At 36.3% G+C, this 24,191-nt stretch overlaps 1 protein-coding gene across 20 annotated transcripts in view; it reads right to left on the bottom strand.

The window, feature by feature from the left end:
* Nucleotides 1-24,191, bottom strand: part of LOC126379796 (ras GTPase-activating protein raskol) — a 194,016-nt gene that overhangs the window by 12,359 nt on the left and 157,466 nt on the right. For 18 of the 20 annotated variants that reach the window (XM_050028716.1, XM_050028697.1, XM_050028687.1 and 15 more), the window contains one exon: nucleotides 1,627-1,852. In XM_050028716.1, the coding sequence (XP_049884673.1) occupies nucleotides 1,627-1,852 (226 nt within the window). Of the gene's footprint in view, nucleotides 1-1,626; nucleotides 1,853-2,361; nucleotides 2,417-5,206; nucleotides 6,400-20,657; nucleotides 20,882-24,191 lie in introns of those variants that run through there. The other 2 variants (XM_050028706.1, XM_050028851.1) reach the window with 2 other exon arrangements.

Raw genomic sequence — 24,191 nt, forward strand, 5'->3', positions numbered from 1 at the left:
CAAACCTACGTTTTTTTTATATTCAATCATTAGTGACATGACATTTAATGTTTATGTTTTTATAATGTGGAAAAAGAAAAGAAATTCATATTAAGATATAATATTATTATTTACATAAAGGACGAACCCAATAACAGACATGATAGAACTGACACCCTCAATAAAGGACCAGCAAAATCATATTCATAGTACCCGAAATTCCTCACTGAATAGACTCGTTTCGTGTTTATGACGCAGACAAGTAATTAAAGAGCATTCAGTAAATAACTATGGCAGACGGGAGGGGCGACACTCCTAACATAACACCTAGAGTCTGGATAACGTTATACAGTCACGACATATTACTAATGGTAACAATTTAATGTACTCAACAAATTATTACAAAACACCTCGCGAACTTCGTTGAGTGTTTCGTAAGGATTATCAGAAAAATATTATACGTATTTAAAAAAATAGATGTCATTTACGGCGAATATACAAACTTTTTAAATTTAATGTTCGAAATTCAAATTTAAAAGTGAATTAAACTCAAATTCATTAAACAAAATTTCTCGTTTTTCTTGATGAGAATTATATTTTGTTACATTTTTTATTAATTTCTGCCAAAGATTTTGAATTTCGACATTAATTCTATGTTACTAAGTAACTTCTCTGTATTCAAACACTGTTATTTAAAATGGTGTTACATAATACGCTGACAATAATAAAACGTCGTAATATTATGAAATCAAGAGTTTCGTTTTCCAAAAGTGAAACTTGATATTGGCTAATTAAAAGAATTCATGGCAAAACTGATTTACGTTTAATTGTGGTGTTATTTGTTTTAATAGATACCATAAATCTACGCTTTCTACTGTTAGTTACAATTGCGAAAATGTATCGTAAGTTAAATATTTTTATACTTTATGTATGTAAAAAGCCCTTGCAAAATGAACGAAAATAGCACGTTCATTAGCAACCTTTGATCAAACAAGGCCATACATGGGAGAGTATTAAATTACGACAAGGAGCTTCTACTCGGTGCTTATACACTTCATATATAGCACAAGTGCTCTTCATATGACAACATTATGTGTCTGAGAGCAACGTGGAAGGTACTAGGAGGACGCGGAAATACCGTTTTCTACGCAAATAGATTTTGCCGGCATACCAACCGAAACTATGTTTCAATCGTGGAAATGTTGGTATATTTATTTGTAGTTAAATATACATTCATACAAACATGTTCAAGAAGACATAATGGATACGCTTAAGTTAGTGAACCACTAAATCATTTTGTAGTAGATGCATCTCGTTCATTGAATTCATGAAATGATACTTTAATGCACTTTACCAGAACTTTATTGTTTTATTACTACCCAGTAAGTTGATAATCTCCACCAACCCGCAGTGGAGCAGCGTGGTGGAGTATGCTCCATACCCCCTCCGGTTGATTGAGGGGAGGCCTGTGCCCAGCAGTGGGACGTATATAGGCAGTTTATATATAAGTTGATAATATTATTCTTAATATTGACTTAAATCAAAAACAGTTGACGTCTCTTGATCTAAACAAATTTTGTCCAAGACATTTTTTGTCCGTCTAATCGTTACATACATTATAATTATATTTTATGGCAACACACTTACCGTGACGTCCGCAACGCATGGCTGGCGGGATGTGTAGGGACGGCGGTTGCCAAGGCGCGTTCCCGCTCCAACTTGGTGGCAGACTTGGTCCTCTTGAGAGGGTTGCTTCTGAAGGACCGTTTTGAGAAGAAGAAGGACGCCAGCCGAGAAGGACTGTGCTGTGGTGCGCCAGGCACCGGCGTGCTCGGCGCCGAGCCACGTCGACATGCTTTCTCGTATGATGTGTCTGTGAACAAAAGAAATAATAGTTTTAAATTTCGTTATGTCGTTCGTAAGGAGAGTTAATCAGCCGTTTGCCAACGTGTGTTCTTTGGACAAGGAATGAACGTAAACACAGTCGAGGTTTTAATAACTGTTTTTGATTGAAACGAAAATGGCCATGAATCACAGTAAAAAAAAACACAATACAGTATATATACTCTATCATTGACCCAACGCTGTATCACATAAATTATTTTCGTAAGCCCATAATTTACCGCGAAAAATAAAGCTTCGTATTATGTCCCTGGAATTATCTTCAGATTTCACCAATTCGGCAAACGTAGCCATTTTCTTGGAGCAATCAGTTTGGAGATGAGAATAAATCGAACGAAATCCATAAAATACGTGACGCGCGTGTTCGGATGAAGCTAGGAACTATTTCGCAGAGACAAGTCACTTATACATTTGATTTTTTACACGCAATTTATGACAATTATTTGTTGCAAGAAGGTGGCAATAATGATAACAATTTACCGAAAATATCCGAAAGTATTTGCCAGCAGTGCGACCGCATAATATTCAGTTGGGCAACACAATTGTCACTGATTTGCCGCAGCCTCGGTATGGCCGTGACTGAAACAATCACAGTTAATAATGCCTGTTTGCTACGCCACGAGGTCTCGCATTACCGATGCATTGGCATAAACGTGACATTAATGTCGCTTCGGTAGGTATAAAATGGCGAGACAGTGCAGCTTGATATATGGCGTGGTATCCGCCGGAAGTTGCGCACACGCCGCCCGTGACCGATGGAGCATGCGGCTACCGATGTCAAAAGTTGAAGTGCTTTCTTTACGTAATGGTAACTGACATGTAACAACGCAAAAATGAGAACTAAAAATAACATGAGCTTATACGAACCGACTGTTTTTGCCTAGTAAGGATACTAATATAAAAATAATAAAGAATAAGATCTCCAGTACCGTAAGTAATTAAACATAATAACGTCATTGAAGAAACAAGTCGAGGCAACTGTCAATAAAGTAGCTAAGAACTTCCTCAGGTTGCGTAATAGTGTGAAGCAATAGATGCAGTTCGTTGACTCGTCGTGCGAACCTAACAGATGTTCACAGAACCCATTACCGTTATTGCCTTAGTTTGAGTGATCACTACAATGTCAGCCCCTTCGTAGTGGCGCAGACTGTTACCGACAGTCCAAACATCATTAATGGACGATAACATACAATACTTGGCGTACTTGTATATTGAACACACGAGTCAAGATTGAGTAGTTAAGAGGGGTTAGATAGATCGAGGAGCAGAGATCGTACACGGCCCTATACGAGTACTTTATAATATTAGAGGTACTTAATTTTCTTATAAAAACCTTTATTATTTAATATTACTAATGCTAATAATTATTTTCTTATTATAAATATCCAAAAAAGATAAACTTTAAAATATTTTATTTGAAAATGTAAAAGTAAAGAAATGAGATCATGACTTGAAATAAACAAAGTAAAAACATCACAGTAATTTGTTGATTATATTGTTCACTATTTTAAAAGATACCTTATAAATAAAAATCCTCTTTTTTAAATCGAGAAAATCTACGTAAACAAGTTATAAATAGAGCCGAGATCATCGCCTAATGAGCTTTTCATCTCCCTGTAAGGGCGATCCATTATTGTGATTAAAAACATTAGTTAACCTAAACAGTGTCATGCTACTTCTATCTATCGTATAGAATTAAAAGCACTGGGAACACATGCCAAGATATCGTCGTCGACATGATATATTGCGATCGAAATCGCAAGGCAAATGCATACGCCATGGATGCACCCTCGGGGTGAACAACCGCGGCAAAGTTGCGAAATTGCAGCGAGCGACTGACTCACCATAGTCAAAGCGGCTTTGAAATTATTTTATTATGTTTTGTTCGTTCTGACTAGAGCAGGGAACTTGAGATGAACATTTTGTGGTAAAACTTAAGTCTGAATCCACAAAACGAATTATCAAGTTAAAAAAGCTAGCGAAAGTTTATTTTAAAGTGAATGCTGTAATTAATGACCAAATATTATTATCGGCATAAAAAGGCACAATTACATAGTCAATTCGTTGCTCCACTTTCTTTTCAAAACCAACGTGTTGACTTAAGACTGTCACAGTTACAGCCCGCTTTTGTTTTACGATAACATAAGTTCTGAGAGGCCGAATGTACATTAGCCGCAATCAGTAATGCACACTGATAAAACACGATAACCGCCCACGAGGAAATACCATGCGACCGAATTCTGATAACATGTATAACCACTACACTAGGTTTTAGAAAAAAAAACTACGCATCTGTTCAGAAGCATTTGCTACTGTAAACAATGGTTTATTCATCTATTGAACATTTCGCAGATTCAACTATATAATACACCGTGCAATGTCAATTATCTCTAAATTAATCCTACTATTAAACAAATAGTACTACAGTGCCGCCCACGCACGCAAGTCAAACGCAACCTGAATATATAAATACGAACAATAACGGTGGTCTCAATATTAAAGCCGCGTAATATAGTTTTAAAAGCACTTTGGGCAAATTTTGTCCATAAACAGTTTTTTATCAACTTGAAAAGATCACGCACAGAACTTTGTCGTGAACAAAAGCTCGGTATTGTTGTCGTGAAAGCAATTGTCCGTCCGTTTGTAGCAGCGGGCCCGGCTGCACAGTACGTGATATACTCACGTGCCTAGAACAATCCTGGCTTCGTTCACTTTTGGCCATGAAATTATTAGGAACAGATATAAATCACAACGTTTCGTTAATATGCCAGCTATGTCTCTTGCTTCATTCATTATAACAATAGTCGAATGCAAAACGAGAGTATGGTTTAAGTAGAATGACTTCCAGTTTTAGTAAGAACTAGCTTAACGATAGCAGTTATAAAGGAACCTTACTTTTAGTAGCTTGTAATTAGTTAGCATTGTCTAGTATGACTACAAGATACGATTGTTTAAAATCGTCTTGTCATCCGCATTAACACGGACTAACAGAACCGCTTCGTAAGGGTTCTTGTTACAAGTTAAAAGCGGTATTTGAATAGGTTCCAAACATTATAGAATATGGTCCAACAAAACACAATCTAACCAACTACAAAGTTGTTATAGCACACTTAACGAATAATGGAAGGACCGTATTCAATATTTCATTTCATTATTAATGATTCGGTAACGCTGCCAAATCTTTTTAGAAAGGCATCTATCAGTTTAATGATGCTTATACACAATTAAAGTCAGAAACGTTTATCTTGAGCAATAGTATGAACTAGATCGAATTGTCTATCATAGTTAAGTAATAATCATTGAGGATGTTTAATTAATTTCTTACCAGAATGCACAGCAACGTCGTCGTCAACGTCTAGGTAGCCGCGCCGTACACTCAGTGGACTATTTGCCACTTGAGCTTCATGCTTCTTAATCAGAGCACCGATCACCTCTGACTCGCCACCATTATCGTCAATAAACTTGTCGTAGTCTGTCAAGTCTGCCACCACAGCACTCCGTTCCTCCAATCCTTCCTCTATGTGCCTCGTTGTTATACTTCGCAGCAACGAGTTACTTCTGGATAATTTCGTGCTCCGAGATCGACGAATAAAGTTTAATCCCGACATCTTCCCAGGACTTTTAGAAGGACTATCAGGCGTCACTGTTATCCTTGGCGTTCTAAATATAGACGTAGAACTACTACTGCCTCTAATAGGCGATGGCACATTGAGATTTTGCGGCAAAGTCTTAGATTTTTCCTTGCCTGGTGTATGAAGTTTCGGTGAGTCGGGTATTAAAGATAAATTAGAATTTAATATCGAGGCTTTAGACTGTGACTTATTGCCTATGCTCGATGTCGAGTTGTTTAGTTTGTTAGATGAGATCGATCCCAAAGGGGAATATATTCTATCATAGCGAGGTTCACATGAAGTAGTACTTCTTAACCTTGGTTTGCTTTGTCTCAAATGGCCACATTCTGCTACCAATCGCGGGCTGGTCAGGTCGCGATGGCCTACTCTCGATAGCGCTTCATTGGAACTCACTGTCGACGACAAAGGTCGGCGAAATCGTCGTTCTGGGCTGAATACGCTTATGTCGCTCTCGCTCTCCGTCAAGGACGAGTCATACCTAGGCGGTATCTGTAATCTGCCGCTGTCTGATGCATTTCTCTTTTTGGGTTTTGCTGAGATGCTCTCTAAATTTTGCCCAGATATGAGAGCTTCTTTTTCTTCAGCCGTCAAAGGGAGATAATTGTCGAAGCTTTCGAACAATGGCACATAAAAGACAGACCGACGACGGGTTTGCTCGTCGTCGGTGGCCGCAGCCGGCGACAGTGCACTCGACATGGCTGCGATGCGGATGCACGCCGCGTTATGGCCGCCTGGCCTTTGCAACGCGATCCCGCCGCATCATCGCACCCATTCGTTTCACTTTGAACAATTTCCTGCTAATGGTCTTCTCACAGATTTCATTTCACACTTAACCACTTTTAATTTTACCACACTGTGTTTATTTTACCTCATTGAAGTATCACGGCTGTAAATTACATAGGAAAACATTAAATGGAATATTGGAGTGTAGAGCGTGCAAACACTGCGATAGATATTGATAAAAATACTCCCTTTGCTAAAGCTTCGGTTCCCTACGAATGAATGCTTTTATGGGTTCACGCGACGCTTATATTAAAAATATTCTGGTTGTGGGCCTCGCCTTTTGCCCGACTCATGTGTGTCAAATACTTGTCTCGAAATTCTTACACATTGAGGTTTTACAAAAAGAAATAAATTATGTATGGTGTGGAAATTATAGGAAAACATTTTTATTGATCGGTGTAAAGTACAGAGTAGTGTTTTATCAAAGAGCGATAAGATTATGCCTCGACCGCCATTCAATCCATATCAAATCGATGAAAGGAGGCCAGCGCTTGGCTTGAAAAATATATAATTTAATTTGATACACTTAATTGTACTTCATGTGTAATATTTTATAATAGGTACTACCTACTAATAAGAAAGCGTATGAATCAAGCACAAAAGTCAACAAACCAGTCTGACGAGACTTCAATAAATGTTATAAACTTTTGCAAGCAGCTTAAGGCTATATTTATTTTAAATAGCACGGAGAACCTACCTAAGTTTTATTGGATAATAATACCAATCTGTTATAATTCCTAGCTGACGAATAAAATGAAACTTTGAAAACTAGACAGAAATGAGAGACAATTTTGTTCTAATTTCTCAACTAAACGCAGCTGGAGTTTAAAACTGAATAATAACTCGCCGAACATGTGCGTATTTGTTTGAAGGAGTGGCGTGTCGTGCTAGCGGAAATAAATTTAGCGCGCCCTAGGTCGCCACAGGCGAGTATCGCAATTAGCTTACCTACCATCTACTAATTAAATTAACAAACCAAACTGACGAACACAAGACGGAATGAGAAAGGGTTAGTGGACTAAGGCGATAACGCAATTTCCATTCCATACGCTCCACTAATTGAATATATTATGTACCTACCGCACTATCAGCATTAAAGTAGTTCAATCAAAGAGGAATCATGAAAACCAGGTAATAAAATATAACGGTAACTATAATAAAATCAAGCTATGAATCATTAATAAAAGGGTTCTAACTATGCTAACGCAATAATAAATCAAAGAAAAATATCCGGGAATAAAGCTAATCTCGCTTTACGACAGCTTTAAAGGCATTGGCGAGATCGCAATATAAGCGTAGTTACGGCACATAGAAACACATAATAATTGCAGAGCCCAGTAAGGCTGAATCAAAACATTTTTGTACCGCATTCAAAGAAACGCAAAACAAAATACCGGATGTCGTGTGCAGAAGCGAGAAGCAAGTAGAGATCTTACGAAACACACAGGAATACTAAACCGCAGCGGCTTTCCAGCCGCTATTTTTTTCTTGCCATGTTATAAAAATAATATCTGAGACCAACTCAGTAGATGACAATTAAAATCGTAAAACCGAATGTTCTTTTAAAATCCAAGTGTCTAGAAATCTCAGTTTTCGGAGTTTAAAGCTAAACGATGTAAGCCCAGCAATGACTGATATGCAAAGTTCCTACAAGCTTATAAGACAAGTAAAGTAATATATTTGATAAAACAAATTCCATTGTCAATTTGTCACATCCAACATTAAACATAAAATACAATACATATAAACTGCGGATATGTTTTTTAATAGGGTAGTTTCCAACTAGTCAAATCAATAACTTTTTAATAAACGTCAAAACACGATATTACTACCCAAGTAGCATTCGGGGTTCTATGTAAGATGTCTAGTCGTTCACATGTACTCTACAAGCTGTGTATGTCAGCTGTATATGAGCTGTATAGCTTGCTATAATGCTTTTATTGAACCAGTTTGGGCACAAATTAGACAGCCTTAAGTTCACTATGGCTGTACATTAGAAGTATAATAGCATTATAATAGCAGTTTCAGTAGTAACATCGGACTTAAGGCTGACTTACGGCACTATATGGAACGCAGTGTGAACCATACAACGTACATGAGTGTAATAAAGAGTAATAAGTGGCTAAATACACAGCCTTCACAGATAAAATCGGACAAAAGTACTCCAGTAAGCTACCTTAAATTCACTTGTGTCCTAAATTATTTCCACATTTTAATATATTAGTTTGACAATTGTACGGAGTGCACGGATTCGGGGCAAACTAACTCCGGCGGATTATTATTATAATATAACACGCGATTAGTACCTGTTTTATATACCATAATCATGTTAATGCCATGGGAATGCAACTTTATCGTGAAATGTATACATATTGACAACTAAAAATTTCACGCGCCTCTGTAAAAACGCTTTATTCATTTTGAAATATTTTAAAACTGGCTGAGAGGAAAATTTACATTTTCAGTTTTTGATATTTTATTGGCATTATAATTATACTACGGTAATTAATTTTAACATGAAACCAAGACTCATTCGCTCTATCTGCGTATTTTCTGATGAATCTGCATTAATCTTGTAGATTTATTTGGTAAATATTTTAGGTTACGTAGAACAAAATGGTGGAAATGAAATACGGCTATGTGAACTGTTATAACTCCTATTTAATGCGGTGAGCGTATATTAGGTTCACATGTGTTCTGTTAGAATGCTGTTATCTATATGAAGTCCCACATTTGTACCACTACAGCGCCAATGTCAATTAATTTATTCTAATGTGAACTTATGTACAGCTTTAAGATGTAGTTCAGGACAATTGTGTAAGTATCTTTAATTCTTTCTTCAAATACTGAAATTTTAGAGATCCGCAATAAAAAATATTAATGGCCGTTAAATGCCCAGTTAAAAATGCCCAGTTACTTATAGTCAAGTATGAATACCTAAAGTACAAATTTTGTAACAAACTAACAAAAATCACCTTTTCGTGTGAGACACACAGTTGGCGTCAGAGTATTAAACACTACTCTGTTCAAGGAGGTATTTAAAATAATGTAAACAAACTAGATAAACAGGGACAACATTATGCCCTGCGACAGAAAAGGACAGAAAATAATTTGTTTGCAATCACCATACTCTGATATCTGTATATTTTGAAGGGAACTTTCAGGTTCAGGCATAATATTTTCCTCTGCGTCATGTACGGACCCACCAACAACGGTTGCAATGGCGCTTGGGAAAAAGTGTAATAGAATATCACATTCACATTCATGTTCAGCTTACAGCAAAAAAGAGTAGTACTTGTGGACAAATAAACTGCTATTGATGTTAATGGACAACACATATGGTCTTTCTAACAGCCTAGAGTCCACATGTGAATCATTTAAACACTTCTGTACAGATAGTAAAAAAAGGTTATTTTAAGTATCACAAACATGTCCTAATACAGCTACTGGCTGTATAACAGTCTAAAACAAGTAAACATAACAGCCTTTGGCTTTATAAATGACCACAAATGTTATATTAAAATGCTAGCTCTACAACATCGAACAAATAGGCCGTTAAACAGCGGTTGCCGTATCTCTACCCTCCTATAATGCTCTTAGTCAGAAAGCTGACTAAAGGATAGTTGTTAGAGTATTATAACACCCATAATCGTATAAAAGTATTACTCTACACTTCTATACGTCCCTTAGACAGGTATAGGTGTAATTAATTGCAATAATGTAGCTAATACATCAAGAGTGAACTGTAGTAATGCTTTAAGTTCACCTTGGAACTAAATGTGTACTCTTAAATGGAACAAAATGCTACTTGGGTATGGAATTTGTATGAAAAAGCAACCTTTGTCGTCATAGAAAAACGTGGCAAAATGTCGTACTTTTTATTACATTTTTCTTCATTAAAATTCATAAATAAGTTAAATAGAGAAAAGAAAAGTTTTTGCCACTTTTAGAGTCTTTATATAGTAATCAGAATTTCATAATTTATCTTTGACGTAGGAAATTACCCGTTACAAAAGTCATTCTAGGTAAACAATCGCGTGGTGTCAAGTCAAATGCTGCGGTTTTATAAACATGTCTGTTGCTAACTCAAATTGTAATCGGGGGCACGAAACTGAAGCTGGCGGAACGAATGAGAACCTCGTACTTGAACAAGTTAAAGGATGATCCAACTAACTTTTAAAGGAAGCCCTTTGAAATTAGATTTGAGATCAGACCTAAATAAACAAGTTTTGAACTAACGAATAGACCGCATCGTCAGTTGATTGCATTAGCAACACGGTAAACTTTTGTTGCAAAATGAAATGAAAAATAATTTAATTGGAATAAATTATATTTCATTATTGTGCAATATTAATTAGGAGGACTAAAATAGATATACCTAAGGAAAACGAGTGGTAAACATAACATAATATAATGGTGGGTACACGCCTGTATCCTCAAAGGGGTAAGCAGAGGTGTATAGTATATACACCCAGTCTTCGCCAGCTATATATAAGTCCCATGTAATAGGGGAAAACGAGTGATGATAGAAAATAAAACCAGTGTTGGCAAGTGCATTGGCTGGCGTGACTAATGTGTGGTATGTTATCATGATTCCACTCAGTAACGAGCCTGTGCTTTGCTTTGTACCGATCTTCTACACATCATTTGCATTGCACAATGTTACTAAGAGAATTTAAAACGTTTTAAAGATTATTTCGTTGAAAATTTTAAACAAATTAAGATGTTGTGTTGGTAAAGGACTTGAACTCTGAAGGTAGGTATTTATCGGAAATGAGACTTTCGGAGCTATGGGAAAGTTCCAGGAATTTAATATTTTGTTTAACGTTATAATCTTGTTACTGATGTCGTGATATTGCTCTGCCTATCCTTTCAGGGATACAACCGTGATGCTATATATCGTCGTTGGCAATTTAAAAGCTCGTATGTGTCGCCCTCACCGAATTTATTTTTTGTCAGGATCGAATAGTATATCGCTCCTAAAACTCTTATGTACGTAAATATCAATTATCTTTTAATATTTTTAACACACAGTCATACAAAAATTTTTCAGGTGGAAGTTTCTTTTTCATTTCTGTAAAATTTACCCGATTGCACATAATATATTTTAAATTGGGAACGACGATGGTGTTATTTTATTGTAATATGGTTTAAAAGTAGTATTTATTTATAATATCATTATCGCGCGACAAAGACAGAAGATAGATTGTCTTAGTAAAACCAGACAAATTATAAAGATATCATCTTTTTGTGTCTACTCCGCAGACTTATTTTCATTCTCCATCAAAAATCATAATTCTATCATCATTACGCTTACACTTCCACCTCCTCGTGGAGTAAAGCCACAACAACTTAATAAATACCCAATCTCCCGAGAGTCTGTGCAAAGTGTGAACTAAAAAAAACCCGATACATATGGCAACAGGGTAGTGTTCTCACGATTGGATTATCTTGCGAGAAATTATCTGCATAATTTGCTTGTCAGATGTCAGAATGGTACGATAACTGCTACCCGAACGCTGCTTTTTGAATTCTTTCGAAAAATTACTTTGTATTATCAAGTTGTTGTTAATTTGTTTTTACTAAAAGGCCGAATATGTAGAGCATTTATGAAACAGAGGAATTTTCCTGTTTTAGTTAAAGATATGAGTTCAAATAATACTTTCTTAGTCGCATTTTCATTTAAACTTAAAATTGTGAATGAATAAACTTAAAAATTCGACAATTTAGTAATAGTTCGATCGAATGAATGTCTGATGAATTCATATTGATGACATCAGAGGAAACCACATAATACCATTTCTGTTACGCTAAGCATCCAATTAGATCTTACGCAATCGTATGACTTGACAAAGTTACAGGCTACATTAAGATTAAGTATGCATATTGTCACTTTATAAATCCACATACGAGAGGGATATTAAAGCTGTAGGAATCCAACTTTGTTTTTGTTTAGAAAGTTCTTATTATATTTTATTGTAACATTACAATTATGGAAACATTTCCATAATTGTTGGATTTGGCAGTAGGCTCGCCCCCTAAGAATAGAAGTGGGTGTTACGCATTATGTATAGTATTCTATACGCTTCTGCCTACCCCTTAGGGGATACAGGGGTGATGCTATGTTGTTATTCTTGTTTCTAAAATATTTCCGTTTGCGATGTTTGTTCATCATGTACAGGCAAAAAAACACTATCAAGATATCAGTTTAATATTCAATTGAACTCCATCATAACATTCCAGAAATTATTATATTACCTACGCCACGTACGAGATAAACACAAGAATAATCATTCTGAGCTTTTCCATCGAAAATTACTAGCCGGCGCCACAACTTGAAACTAAAACATAGTTGCGAAACTGGTAGGCTTTCGCAAAGCAACCACAGAATGCAGCGCGCTCCATGAAACCGCTTACTCAACCAACTTTTACTACCAAAGTCGGGATGTAGTTGTATTAATTTTTAAATTTGTAGAAATGGGCTTCACTCCAGCTTTGCTTGGGTTATTTTCAAGTTATCTCTCTAGACGAAAACAATATGTAGAGTACAGGGGGCATAATACATCGGACACCTGCGAAACACTTTCGGGGATAAGTCAATGCAGTAATCTGGGCCCCTTGGAAATTGAACAAAAACAAACGAACTTGCTCTTATACTATGAAGCTGTTGTCCTAAAAGAAATTCTCAGAGACCCAGATTTATCACGCGTTCTCACTACTAATACGGTTATGTAAATTTAAAATACCTACATCGTAATCTTATTATGGCTACGCCGACCATGTGGGCATTTGATGCAAATCAGGTTTACATTATCTTTTTTCTCAAGGTAAAGACAACTATTCCTAAGCTTATGTTTACAGTTTCTAAATTTATACACTTCCTAAAAACAGATTATAAACCGTTTACGACTTTTGTAATGCGCGTCTTGTTTTGCTTATGAATGAAGATTAAACGGCGAAAGAAAAATATTATGCGATAATCTTTATTACTAATGAAATGACTACTTTTTATAACGATTTTGGCATAAAATATTATATGTTTTTCTTGTATTGATACAGTTGTAGAACAACAACATAGTATAAATGACAAATTGTTTCAGTACTTACTGCTTAAATTCATTCTCATTGAAAAATACTAGGTATCATATTAGAATTATTCCAATGCAGAAAGAAGTATGGAGAATAATGAATATGCAAGGAAGATGCTAACCGCATAATAAAAGGAGCGCTAAAGAGGAGATGCGCGGGCGCTACCACAAAACGAGTTTTCAGCATTACGCTCCTTGCTGTCTCACGACACGCCCCCCATCCACAGATCATGCAAATTGGAAAACACGCACGTGAGAGCTGACTACGGAAAACGGTAATCTTCCATTACAAAATTTTATTAGCACTAAGTACATTGTCTTCAATTTAATCTTTGTGATCCCTAGTTTGGTTAGAACATTACAGGAGTAGCATTAAGGTGATCAACCTTATTGTCCGAATGTTAGACGATCCCTGTTTCGGAAAACAGATTAGTAAGTAGGCATTACATGAGCCATGTCAGTGTCCTTTGGTGGGTCCATAATAACCCGGACACTAGGGAGAGGTTGGTAATCCACCACACACCACACGATAGAAGAATTTAAACCACAAATGGACCCACAGAAATTGTGGGTAAAATCCATTCGAAAATCAAACAAGCCGTGATAAGATTGATGTTGGCGCGTACGGATGTACTTTAATGCTTCCTCGATGACTAAACGAGCTTCAATATACGAGTTCCCAGCAGGCTCAATACTGGTTTCTACACCGGACCCCTCGTGGCTACAAGCTTGTATATTGTAAAATAAACGGAACTAGCATGGCTTATCGTACTTCACGCTTTTCACTCTTGCACTTGATAAATTAAACTTTCTTTGTTCAACCACAATGGCTCCACACATATTTATTTCTTTTCGGAATTAAAGATGAATTGTACAAAGACGTGTTCTAGGTACCTAATCTTAATTGCCATCACTCGCCTGATAGTGATCAGTAAAACTAGTTACAAGTTTATGATGACAGCAAATAACCTATCAAAAGAGGAGAGAAGCGCTAACCCATCAATCAAGTTGCTCGCGAAAGGGATCAAAGTTGTCAATGTGTCGGACCCACACATTTTACGTAAGACCGAAGCGGGCCAATTCCCAATTACTTACAGAGGGCTTTGCCCTTCTACTCAGAGGAGAAATTTAGTCATCGTAAATTAAACGCCTGTCATACGGGAATCGAAATAATCGAACTTGTATTTTTGTTATGATAACCTTGCTTCATAAAAGAAGGTTCTATAAGAACGATAATATATTCAATTAAAATATATTCACTTCCTATATCCTATGTATGAATATCAATCTGATTTATTCAGAGGATAGGGAGCGCAATCTCGATCTAGTCAAGTACCGTTCAAAGAGATGAGGGAAACGGATGCCATAAAGACTTGGATCTTGTCAAGCTTGTACGTTAATTATCGTCGTTATAGAAACTTGAAATAACTTGAACTACTTCCATTAGGAAATTAATTATCCTCCTCATCATTTCCACGAAACTTAATCACAAATGGATCCTTTACAGTACATTAAAACGTGATCATTAAACGCAAAATTAATCCCACAATTTTGCTATAGAAGCGCCAATTAATAACGGATTATTCATAGCCTTTAAAGACCTATAAGTGGCAGTTACATTAACAATGTACTTATAATTAGTACAGGCCAGTCCATGGATTAACAAGTACGTCCGTATTCAAGTAGAACGGGTAAAGTAGGTAACGCAAAAACCTCTGGTCCGGTCCCGTTAATCTAAAGATCGGCTCACGACTGCACTCGCATTCGAAAGCTATATAACATAAATGGACTTACTATACACGTGGTTACACCGAGGCACTTATCTGCTTATTCAATCGTGGAAATGAAATACTCCTCGTTAAAACGCGATATTAAAACGTATTACGGCTTTGACTAAATCAATCATTAGTGAAAAGCATTTTAAGTAAAGATTCAGTTAATTGTGTCTCTGGAATTTCCGAGATCTTTGTTAATAATTTTTTGTAAGTAGAATGGATTCCTTTTTATTAATATTACGTTTCGTTTTAAAGTCGAAGTAGATTTTGATTAGGAATATTGTTGCCATCATTAAATTAGGATAACTCAATCCCGATCTGATACTTTTTCGATAATTCGAAGATTAGTCTCTACTATACTTACTGAGAATCTACGAGTACGCTAAAGAGTTTTCTTCAGTGTTTCTCGGCATAAACAAGCTAATGGAGAAGTATTTACCTAACCTTCAAGTGACCGTGTCAGTTCTAGGCTGAAGCCGTCAGAAGCACGTACCCCCGGGATATGGGCCAGGCAGGCGGGGTCGCGATAAAAGCCCTTAGTTACCGTATACGAGAAACGGGGACGAGGGCGTGAGTGCAACAGAACTTTGGCAGTACTGAACAGAAATTGTCTCCGATCTCGCAAGTACGTGAAAGGCATAAATGTATGTTACTAAGCAACAGTCATAAAGATGTTAATTGTTTTGTAAGAATACAGATGAAGAAAATTATTAGCGCTTCAGTTACAAAACGTACTAAATATGTGTATCTATGACTCAGTTTATCTTTGCAAACTACAAGATCTTATATTAAATAGAAGTATAGAAATATACGTCTAGCAAAAATATATAACATAGAAATTCTAAAGACAGTTATTATAGACGAGGGTAAGTTCAAAGGTGACGAAAGGGAGTGAAGGCATAAAGACGCGAACAAAGCACTAGTACTGACTGCGTCGGAAACGTGTTTGAATCGCTGCGCCCGCGCTGCGCGTTGAGCAATAACAATTTTCCACGGTACGCGCGGCACTTCATATCCAATGTTTATACAAAGAAACACAAAAACAAAAGATAAACTGTGACTTTGAATACCCCACAGCCGGCTAAAACAATACTTCAAGTAGCAAAAGCCGGATTGACATAACATGAAACCACAATCGAACGAGTACTGCCTCGCATTGGAAAATACCTAAACAAACATACTAAGGAATTCCTACTGGTGTGGGAAAAGATACGAAAGTTAAAAAAACTGTTAGTTATTGTCTCAAGATATCATGCGATGCACTATTCTTGCACTTTGTTTTTAAACATTCTGTTTTGCATTCTAAGACATTTCTCGTCTCGCGTTGGTAACAACGCGAAACTTCGTTGGGTTTTGTCTCTGTTTTAAACCATACGTTGAAATGGAATAGCCAGTAGCAAAACATGGACAAATGTGGATATAAACATGTTGGATCGTGACCAGAAACTTGTGCCAGTTGTAGGACCAACGCTCACCACACAAGGTCACGACCAGGCTGTTAGCTGTGCCTAGCTGATTTGAATAACCCCGACGCAAACGCATTGTGTAAAGGTCAATATCATATCAAAACTACATTCATATTGCTAAATGTTATTAAAACAAATAATAATGAAGTACGTGTCAAGTAAAGTTTATGTTAAGTATTTAATATTTACATACGATTGGAATTTATACTGTAAGGTCATAAAAAACAATTTTCCTTATCACTGTCAAAGAGGGTAATTTGGAATAATTAGTTGTAATTACAGGCACTTATCTAATGATAATGGCCGAAGAAACAATAACAAACCCAATGGGTAACGTCACAAATCGCCAAAAGTAAACTTAAATTGAAATGCTAATCAGTTCTTCGTAAACAGTCTCGATTCGATTGGCGATTGCGAGGTGAATCAACACTCGAGATGTTATGAATCACTTGCTTACAGCTAATATTGTATCCTTGCATAATAGGCTGATAAACCTTATAAATTCAATAAATATTAGTGTGTTCTTATCTCCTCTGTGGTCAGTGCCAGGCATAATTCAATTAAAGTAAACAACGTTTAGAGGAAACATTCAGTTATTTAACTGACATTGAGATAACCCGATTTCCTGTGGAGTACTTCCTCGGTACCTACTTGCAATGCAGAAGGGTCATTTTTTATCAAATGTTCCAACTATAAATGCGTAAATACGTACCGTAATCTTTACGGATGGGAAAATTAGGTAAACAAACACCGTTACATCGATTATAGCAATGAGTGGCATTCAATATCGATTCATATTCCGAGTGTTCGTAACCGTGGCAAATGGGGCGTAAAATGGAGACAATAGGCAATGCTTTACATGTTGAATGCACTCATGCACGCCAATACCTCAATGTCCAAGTGCTATAGCCCACAAATACAACATTGGCAGAGTAATAATAGACGTGTTACCAACACCGCTTTTTGAAATTATTAAAATACGTTTAAAATAGTACGTTAGAGAAAACGTTCATTATAAACAAAGGAAATTAAAGGCGAAGGGAAGTTTGCGAAAGATAGTACAGTACATAAATACGGTGAAGGAGGTCCTGAATGTTAAATGGCGATGTTATCTAGGGGCACTGGCCTTAGTGCTCACAGAAGACGTAGAAAGCTCAGAGTTGCCGGTTTTCTGGGAACAAAGCTTTTAGATTTCGACATGACGAAATAAAAAATACTTTGTACAGTTAAGTCAAACCATGACTAAACCGAAGATAATCGAGTGGTATAGCGGGCTTCTCTAATTACTACATTCAACAATGTTTTGCATTATGTTAATCGAATTAAGCCTTTGTTAAGCGATTATTATTGTGATTAACGTTTGCATGTTTGCTAAAACATAAACAGGGAATGATGTTAAAATACGTTTATTATTATAGATGTTTTACAGTTTCCGTTCGTCCACGATACAGAGTGAGATTTGATATAAAAAATATAATTACGATGCAATCAAGTCTGGGAACGGAAGCGCGACGCGGGACGACAGATTTTTTTGCCGACTGGCTGCCTTTGGGCACCAGAAAACTCTAAAGAGTGAATAAAGGCGAATTGAAATCACCTGCTTAGTATGTAAAACGACACCTGCACCGACAGATGGTAGACAAAAAGCTGTCCCTTTTTACCAGGAACCATGTTACCACAGGGATCGTTTGGGGGTGTTTAAACGATTTTATGATTTGTAACTCAGCGATAGAGACCAAAACTGGAATTTGTGAGTGAGTAAACATTTAATTAGGCATAGTTATCGTATTAAAGGGAAAAATTAGAGCTCATAGAAGGAATTTATTATGTAAAATGTTAGAAAAATGAAAAAGAACGATCTCAGTGAGTCGCATAAGTCCGGTTTGGCGCTGCGCCGGCGGCGGGCAGGCCTGGAATGTGACCCAGACCTCGATGGGACTCGATTCGGTGACTCACGAGAGCACACTAGCATTTTTTTGTAAAAAAATACACAACAGTTCGAAGCAACCCTGATCCCGGCTTGTTAGAAAGTTAACTAAGCAGACGGATCGTGTGGGTGCACAAGTAAACAGGATTTAACACCTACAACACATTTTATTTAGACATACGACTCCTAACATTCAGTCTTCAATGTTAACTATTATTCGAAGGTGTATTACTGAATAATATATGTAGTTATATTCGTTATTCTATAATAGTATGTAACTTTTTAAATGATCTAAAGGAATCTATGGAAAAGTATTTTTATTAATGCTAAAATAGAATGGTACGCAAAGCCATTATATGGGATTGGCATGAAAAAGGAGTGATCCACATTTATCTCTGAGAGCCTTTGAAGGATCTCTCGATTTGAAACTGCGAACTCTGTAAGAAGATTAACGCCGAATGCCAGTTGGCAACGGATTTGCCGAGTGGCTACTGAATTTATGTACATCGCTTCTAACGTTTCAAGAGGGCCCTTCACAAACAGATAAAGTAGTTTATAAAATAAGAATCAATTCTGGTGTTAGGTTTCCTGGCATGATGCGTAAAGATTTTTAGCTGTTAAATATGAAAACAGTTTGGTAAATTGACCCTTTCTACTACTATTATAAAAATTGCTATAGCAAACCTAATTTCCAATAATCTCCAAATTGGATCCAGCTCTTAAAATTTAGTTTTATAAGGAATTAATTAGTATTGTTAATCTCTATAAACAAGTTCAACTAGATTATATTGTACCAGGTAAATTTCTAACTAAATTACTAGGGTGTAGGTAGCGAGCGACCTACGCGTTTTAGTCCGTTTTCAGAAGCTTTCCTAGAATTCATGCGACGTAATGCACTTTGCCAGGTGAGGGTCGTGGCAGAGGTGGTTATTCTTCGCCCAGAATTCACGCGAAAGAAATTAAGCACAATATTTTATATCCATCCTTAGCAACAGCGCTATTATAGCGCTAGTCCCAACATTAAATTAAACCTATTTACTGAAACTCCCTGTGTGTTAACTCCCGCTCAAAAGTCGACGAATAAAGCATTCACATGAGAAAACACAATTTATGGAAGAACAACTTTCCAAGATGTAGGTATGTTCGGTTGGATGTAGATGTAGGCCGTGTAGGAAGGCATTTTTAAAGCCTTTGATGTCAGTATGAAAGAAATGTGTACTATTGTGTTTCCATGACACTGATTAAAGACGAGGGTCGTTTTTTTGTGCAACAAGTTGGAACAGGCACGTGCATGACTTGGGAGTTCTAGGGGGATGAACGACTCTACTTTTTGTTTGGATGTATATTTTTTTAAGATATTTTATGTAAACATACTTTAAGCTAATTAACCTGACGGGTCGGTAATTATTTTATACTGTCTAATAAAATATTGGACACCTGTTCAGTAAGCAATTCAAAGCATATAGATAGTCTTTACAGATCTAGAATGGCCTAGCTAAAAATAGAGAGGCTGGAAGAAATGATTAATCGTCAATTCTGCTAAGAAATAAAGTTTATATCCTGGCGGGAAATATGTTATCTATGCTAGCCCTGGAAGAACAACCCCTTAGACTTAGTGGAGCGTTGCACGCTAGTAGGAGGGGAAACGTATGCATTACCAGTATGCTAATCATTTTACGCCTACGCTACCACTTGTGTTTCGGAGAAAGTATTTTATGACTCCATATTGACTTCTACTGGTCGTCTCCTATCCGTATGTTATAATAGTACGCGCTTTTTATAACAACTAAATGATAGGTATTATATACCTATTATTTTTAAAGTATTTTCTTATTAAGTAAAGTTCTTAGTTTTAAATCCTGAGACAGATTTTATTCATGATTATTTTATTATTAAAAATTGTAGTTACCTAAATGCATTCAAAATATGCATTGAGCGAGTTATTACAAAGTTAATAAGGTAGGTAAACCTAGGAATAGGTGTTAATCAGATTCTAAGTCATAGCAGTTTCTGCATGCGATCAAATTAGCATAAATAATGTTATAAATAATTCTCTAACACTCCAATATTCCATTTAAATTATACACTTAAGTGTTTATTTTTACCAATTTTAATTCATAGAGTTATGAACACAATCGAACTTCGTTCGACAAATTCCGATAGAATCACTTCCACTATTCACGTACTTAAAAACTTGTTTTTCACTGTAATCACTGAAAGATCCAGATGTAAATTCAATAATTGTGTCACTTTTGAGATATAGAACGATTTATTTATGTATTTTATTAACGCTAGGAACATAGATACTCAAACGCGTTCGCGCGACCGGCTTAAGCGCCGAAGTACAGTCGAGTAACTTTGTTGACAAGCGTGGACCGCGCTCTCGCCGCCATTTTCAAAACCTTCGTGCGTTTCCGCCTGCGTTCGGCCATCTTCGTACACCATAGATATGGAAACTCTACAATATGACTCTACCATAACAAAGCTCACGCAGGGTCCGGCTTAACTGTACCAGATAAATCAGTCGCACTTTCTTGATTATTATTTAATTTACGTTTCATTTACTATTAGAGCCACTGGTGTGGCAACATATCTGACCGGGTCTCAAAATCTATGAAAACTAATTTCTGAACTCAAACTATCGATTTAAGTAGGTAATATCGCAAGTTATTAATCAAACCGACTTAAATTTCCTTTTTTTTTATCAACGACTTACCTACTATAATATATTTACGTGCACTTAATCCTTTAAGTAGGTATGTAATAAAGAAAGACCTACATTTTAAGTAGACCGTACATACAATACACCAAAACTTAACATATCATTCCACGTGCACACAAATCAAAAGTTCTGTCACCATCAAACTCTGCGGAACTAAATTAAAATTGTGGTAACTCGAGTAGTTACCTAGTATAACTAAATACACAAAGTGAAACAAATAAAGTTTTGGAATATAGGTACTGCAACTACGACAGTGTCTATCTATTTAATGGCTCCTTTCAACAGTTAGCTGACACGTAGATAGTTTCTCGTCATTTAAATACGAACACTCTCTATAATTCTTATATTCCTATCTCTATCAAAATATCTTAGTTCGACATGAGTGTTGCGTGTCCATTTTAACTTGAACCATCCTGATTACTAATAAATCACAATTCCTATATAAGGAAACAGGTCTCATTAAAGTGGTGTTTAAGTAATTGCGTGACCACTTCATCGTGATCCCTCCAGAGAATAGGGAAATTTGAATATCAATCTAAATAAGAGGTCTGACATAAATGGTGTAAGACAGTCGCGTGCCAATTATAATTTGACCTCTTCATACGTCTATTAAGTACATTTTTCATATAGATGGAGAGGTCAGGATTAAATGGTTAAGACATCGTCTCCCTTCACAAAGTTTTTGCGGCCGCGGGCGCAAGTACAAAATAAATCACGATCAGGAGGAGGCTTGGCATTATGCGAGAGGCGATCGCGTCGGTCATGGAGTCATGGACCTACTAAACTGGTTCTGTATACGTACTACATACTGTTCTTCGTACACGTTTCTTACGCGCATACTGGTGAATGTAATGCGATAAGTTTACATATAGCCACTACCTATATATACAAGTCTCCTAAAAGCTTTAATTTTGTAATGTCCATTTTAAACCAAACCTATTGTAAACATTGTCTATATTCCTATAAATAGATAAATATTTGTTATTAAAACAGAATCACATCCGTACGAGAATAAAAAAAAAGAAAATGCGTGTTGTTATTAAGGCTAGCAACTTAAATGAATTGGAAACTCTACCTACGACTCTACATTTGAGTTTGTAGCGCCACCTAGCGTTGAGTAGCGAAACTTAAAGTAAAATGTGGCGCCGTTCAGTTACGATAGAGGGCGATACCTGCATCTTCTGCGTCGTGTAATCGTGTTGTCTTTGGCAGGCTATGAATAACTCGATGAAAATTATTGTGATGACGGGACTTACCTGAAAAAAAACACACATAAAATAAAATTGATTCTTAAAAGAATTGGTCATATAAAATGTGCTAACATTTATATAAGTATAAATAATATAATTAAAAACAATTTGCATTAGTACTTATAAAATATATAGGAATGCACAGAAAGGTAAAAGTAACATAATTTCTGTATTGTAATTCAGTTTTGCAGCTATTACTCGATAAGTTATGAATATTATGTCTTAATTACCTATGATAATCAACCATTTTTTATAGATGGGTCGTTCTTCTTTTTTATCGACAATGATCTGTCCTTCGCTCTGCTATGTCTCTGCTGTTTTAGAATTTTATTTAATCTTTCCATTGTCCAAAAATATAGTTATCTTATTATACTTAAAATACTAGCGAAATACTAATCGGTTCCTCGATTAGTGATTAACGTAGCTTGGTTGTTTTTCACAAAATTCTGTGACAGAGTGGTAAATCGAAATGCTGTCTCCGATGAAAAGGGCCACTCTGTCACAATATATTTTGCAATGCGCCTGCAAGGAACAGTATATTACCAAGATAAAGAGAAACACTAAATACTCCTCTACAGACACATCTCTATATGATGTTTTTTAAATATTTATTGCCGTTATAATGAAAGATGTTAAATCCGATATAACGAGAAAATGACTTCTTATTGTCGATAAAAAAGAAGAATGACCCAGATACCTATTTATCATCGAAACACTAAAAAATGTACGCAGGGCTGATATCAGCTGCGTTGCGAAGTGTACCCATTTACATGCAAACTATCACTTCCTGTGGCTGGCACACTTTTCATAATGATAACACTTCTACATGCAGTGACTTTGAGTCTATTTTTTAAGTTAATTTTATGCGAGCGAGAGACAAGAAAGGGGAAACGTTTTTATTGAGTATTTCATTATAACCAGGGTTGTTCAGGTCGGCCATTGGCCTCATAAACCACATGAGAGAAGAAGAAAATAATGGCTGTATCGCACTACACTTTTTCAAGGACGTGACCAGGGTGGTGTAAAAGATAGGAGCAAGGGTTCCGATTTCGCCACACTGTAACAGCGGCTCACTAACTAGATTCCTTGAAATCGTGTATTGTAATAGAGACTTAATTATTACGTATATTCAGGCGATCAACAATGAAGCCTTGGATATAAAAAAGTAAAAGCTGTTCTTCATTCTTTGTCATATTAACTCCCGGGTGTTCGATCTCTTTAGATAAGACGTGAAGGAAACAAACAAATAGACGTGTTTAAAATAAATACTATAAACGACCAAGTGTAATTGTAACGTTTTATTCTTCACATAAAGTTGTAAACACAAAAACAGAATTTCCTGAATAAGTAAAATAACAAATTGACACGTTTCAGACACAGAACAATCTTATAGAATGACTCAGATTTTCGTAAATATATTCAATAGGTACATAACCTTGAATTAGGTATATATTATTACTAGTAGGAATCAGTAAAAAAAAATGTTTCCAGACAGTTCTTTATATCTCTCGTATTTTTGCGTTCAGCGGGGTCTGCACAACAACCCCGCGCGGCGCAAATTATATCCAGGGCTTGAACCAATAGCCATACGACGTCTATCTACCCTGCGTTTATTGGTCGAAGCCGTCGATATAATTCGCGCCGTGCGCGGCGCGGTTGTCGTGTAG

Source organism: Pectinophora gossypiella, chromosome 3 (assembly GCF_024362695.1).
Source record: "Pectinophora gossypiella chromosome 3, ilPecGoss1.1, whole genome shotgun sequence".
Taxonomy (NCBI): Eukaryota; Metazoa; Arthropoda; class Insecta; order Lepidoptera; family Gelechiidae; genus Pectinophora; species Pectinophora gossypiella.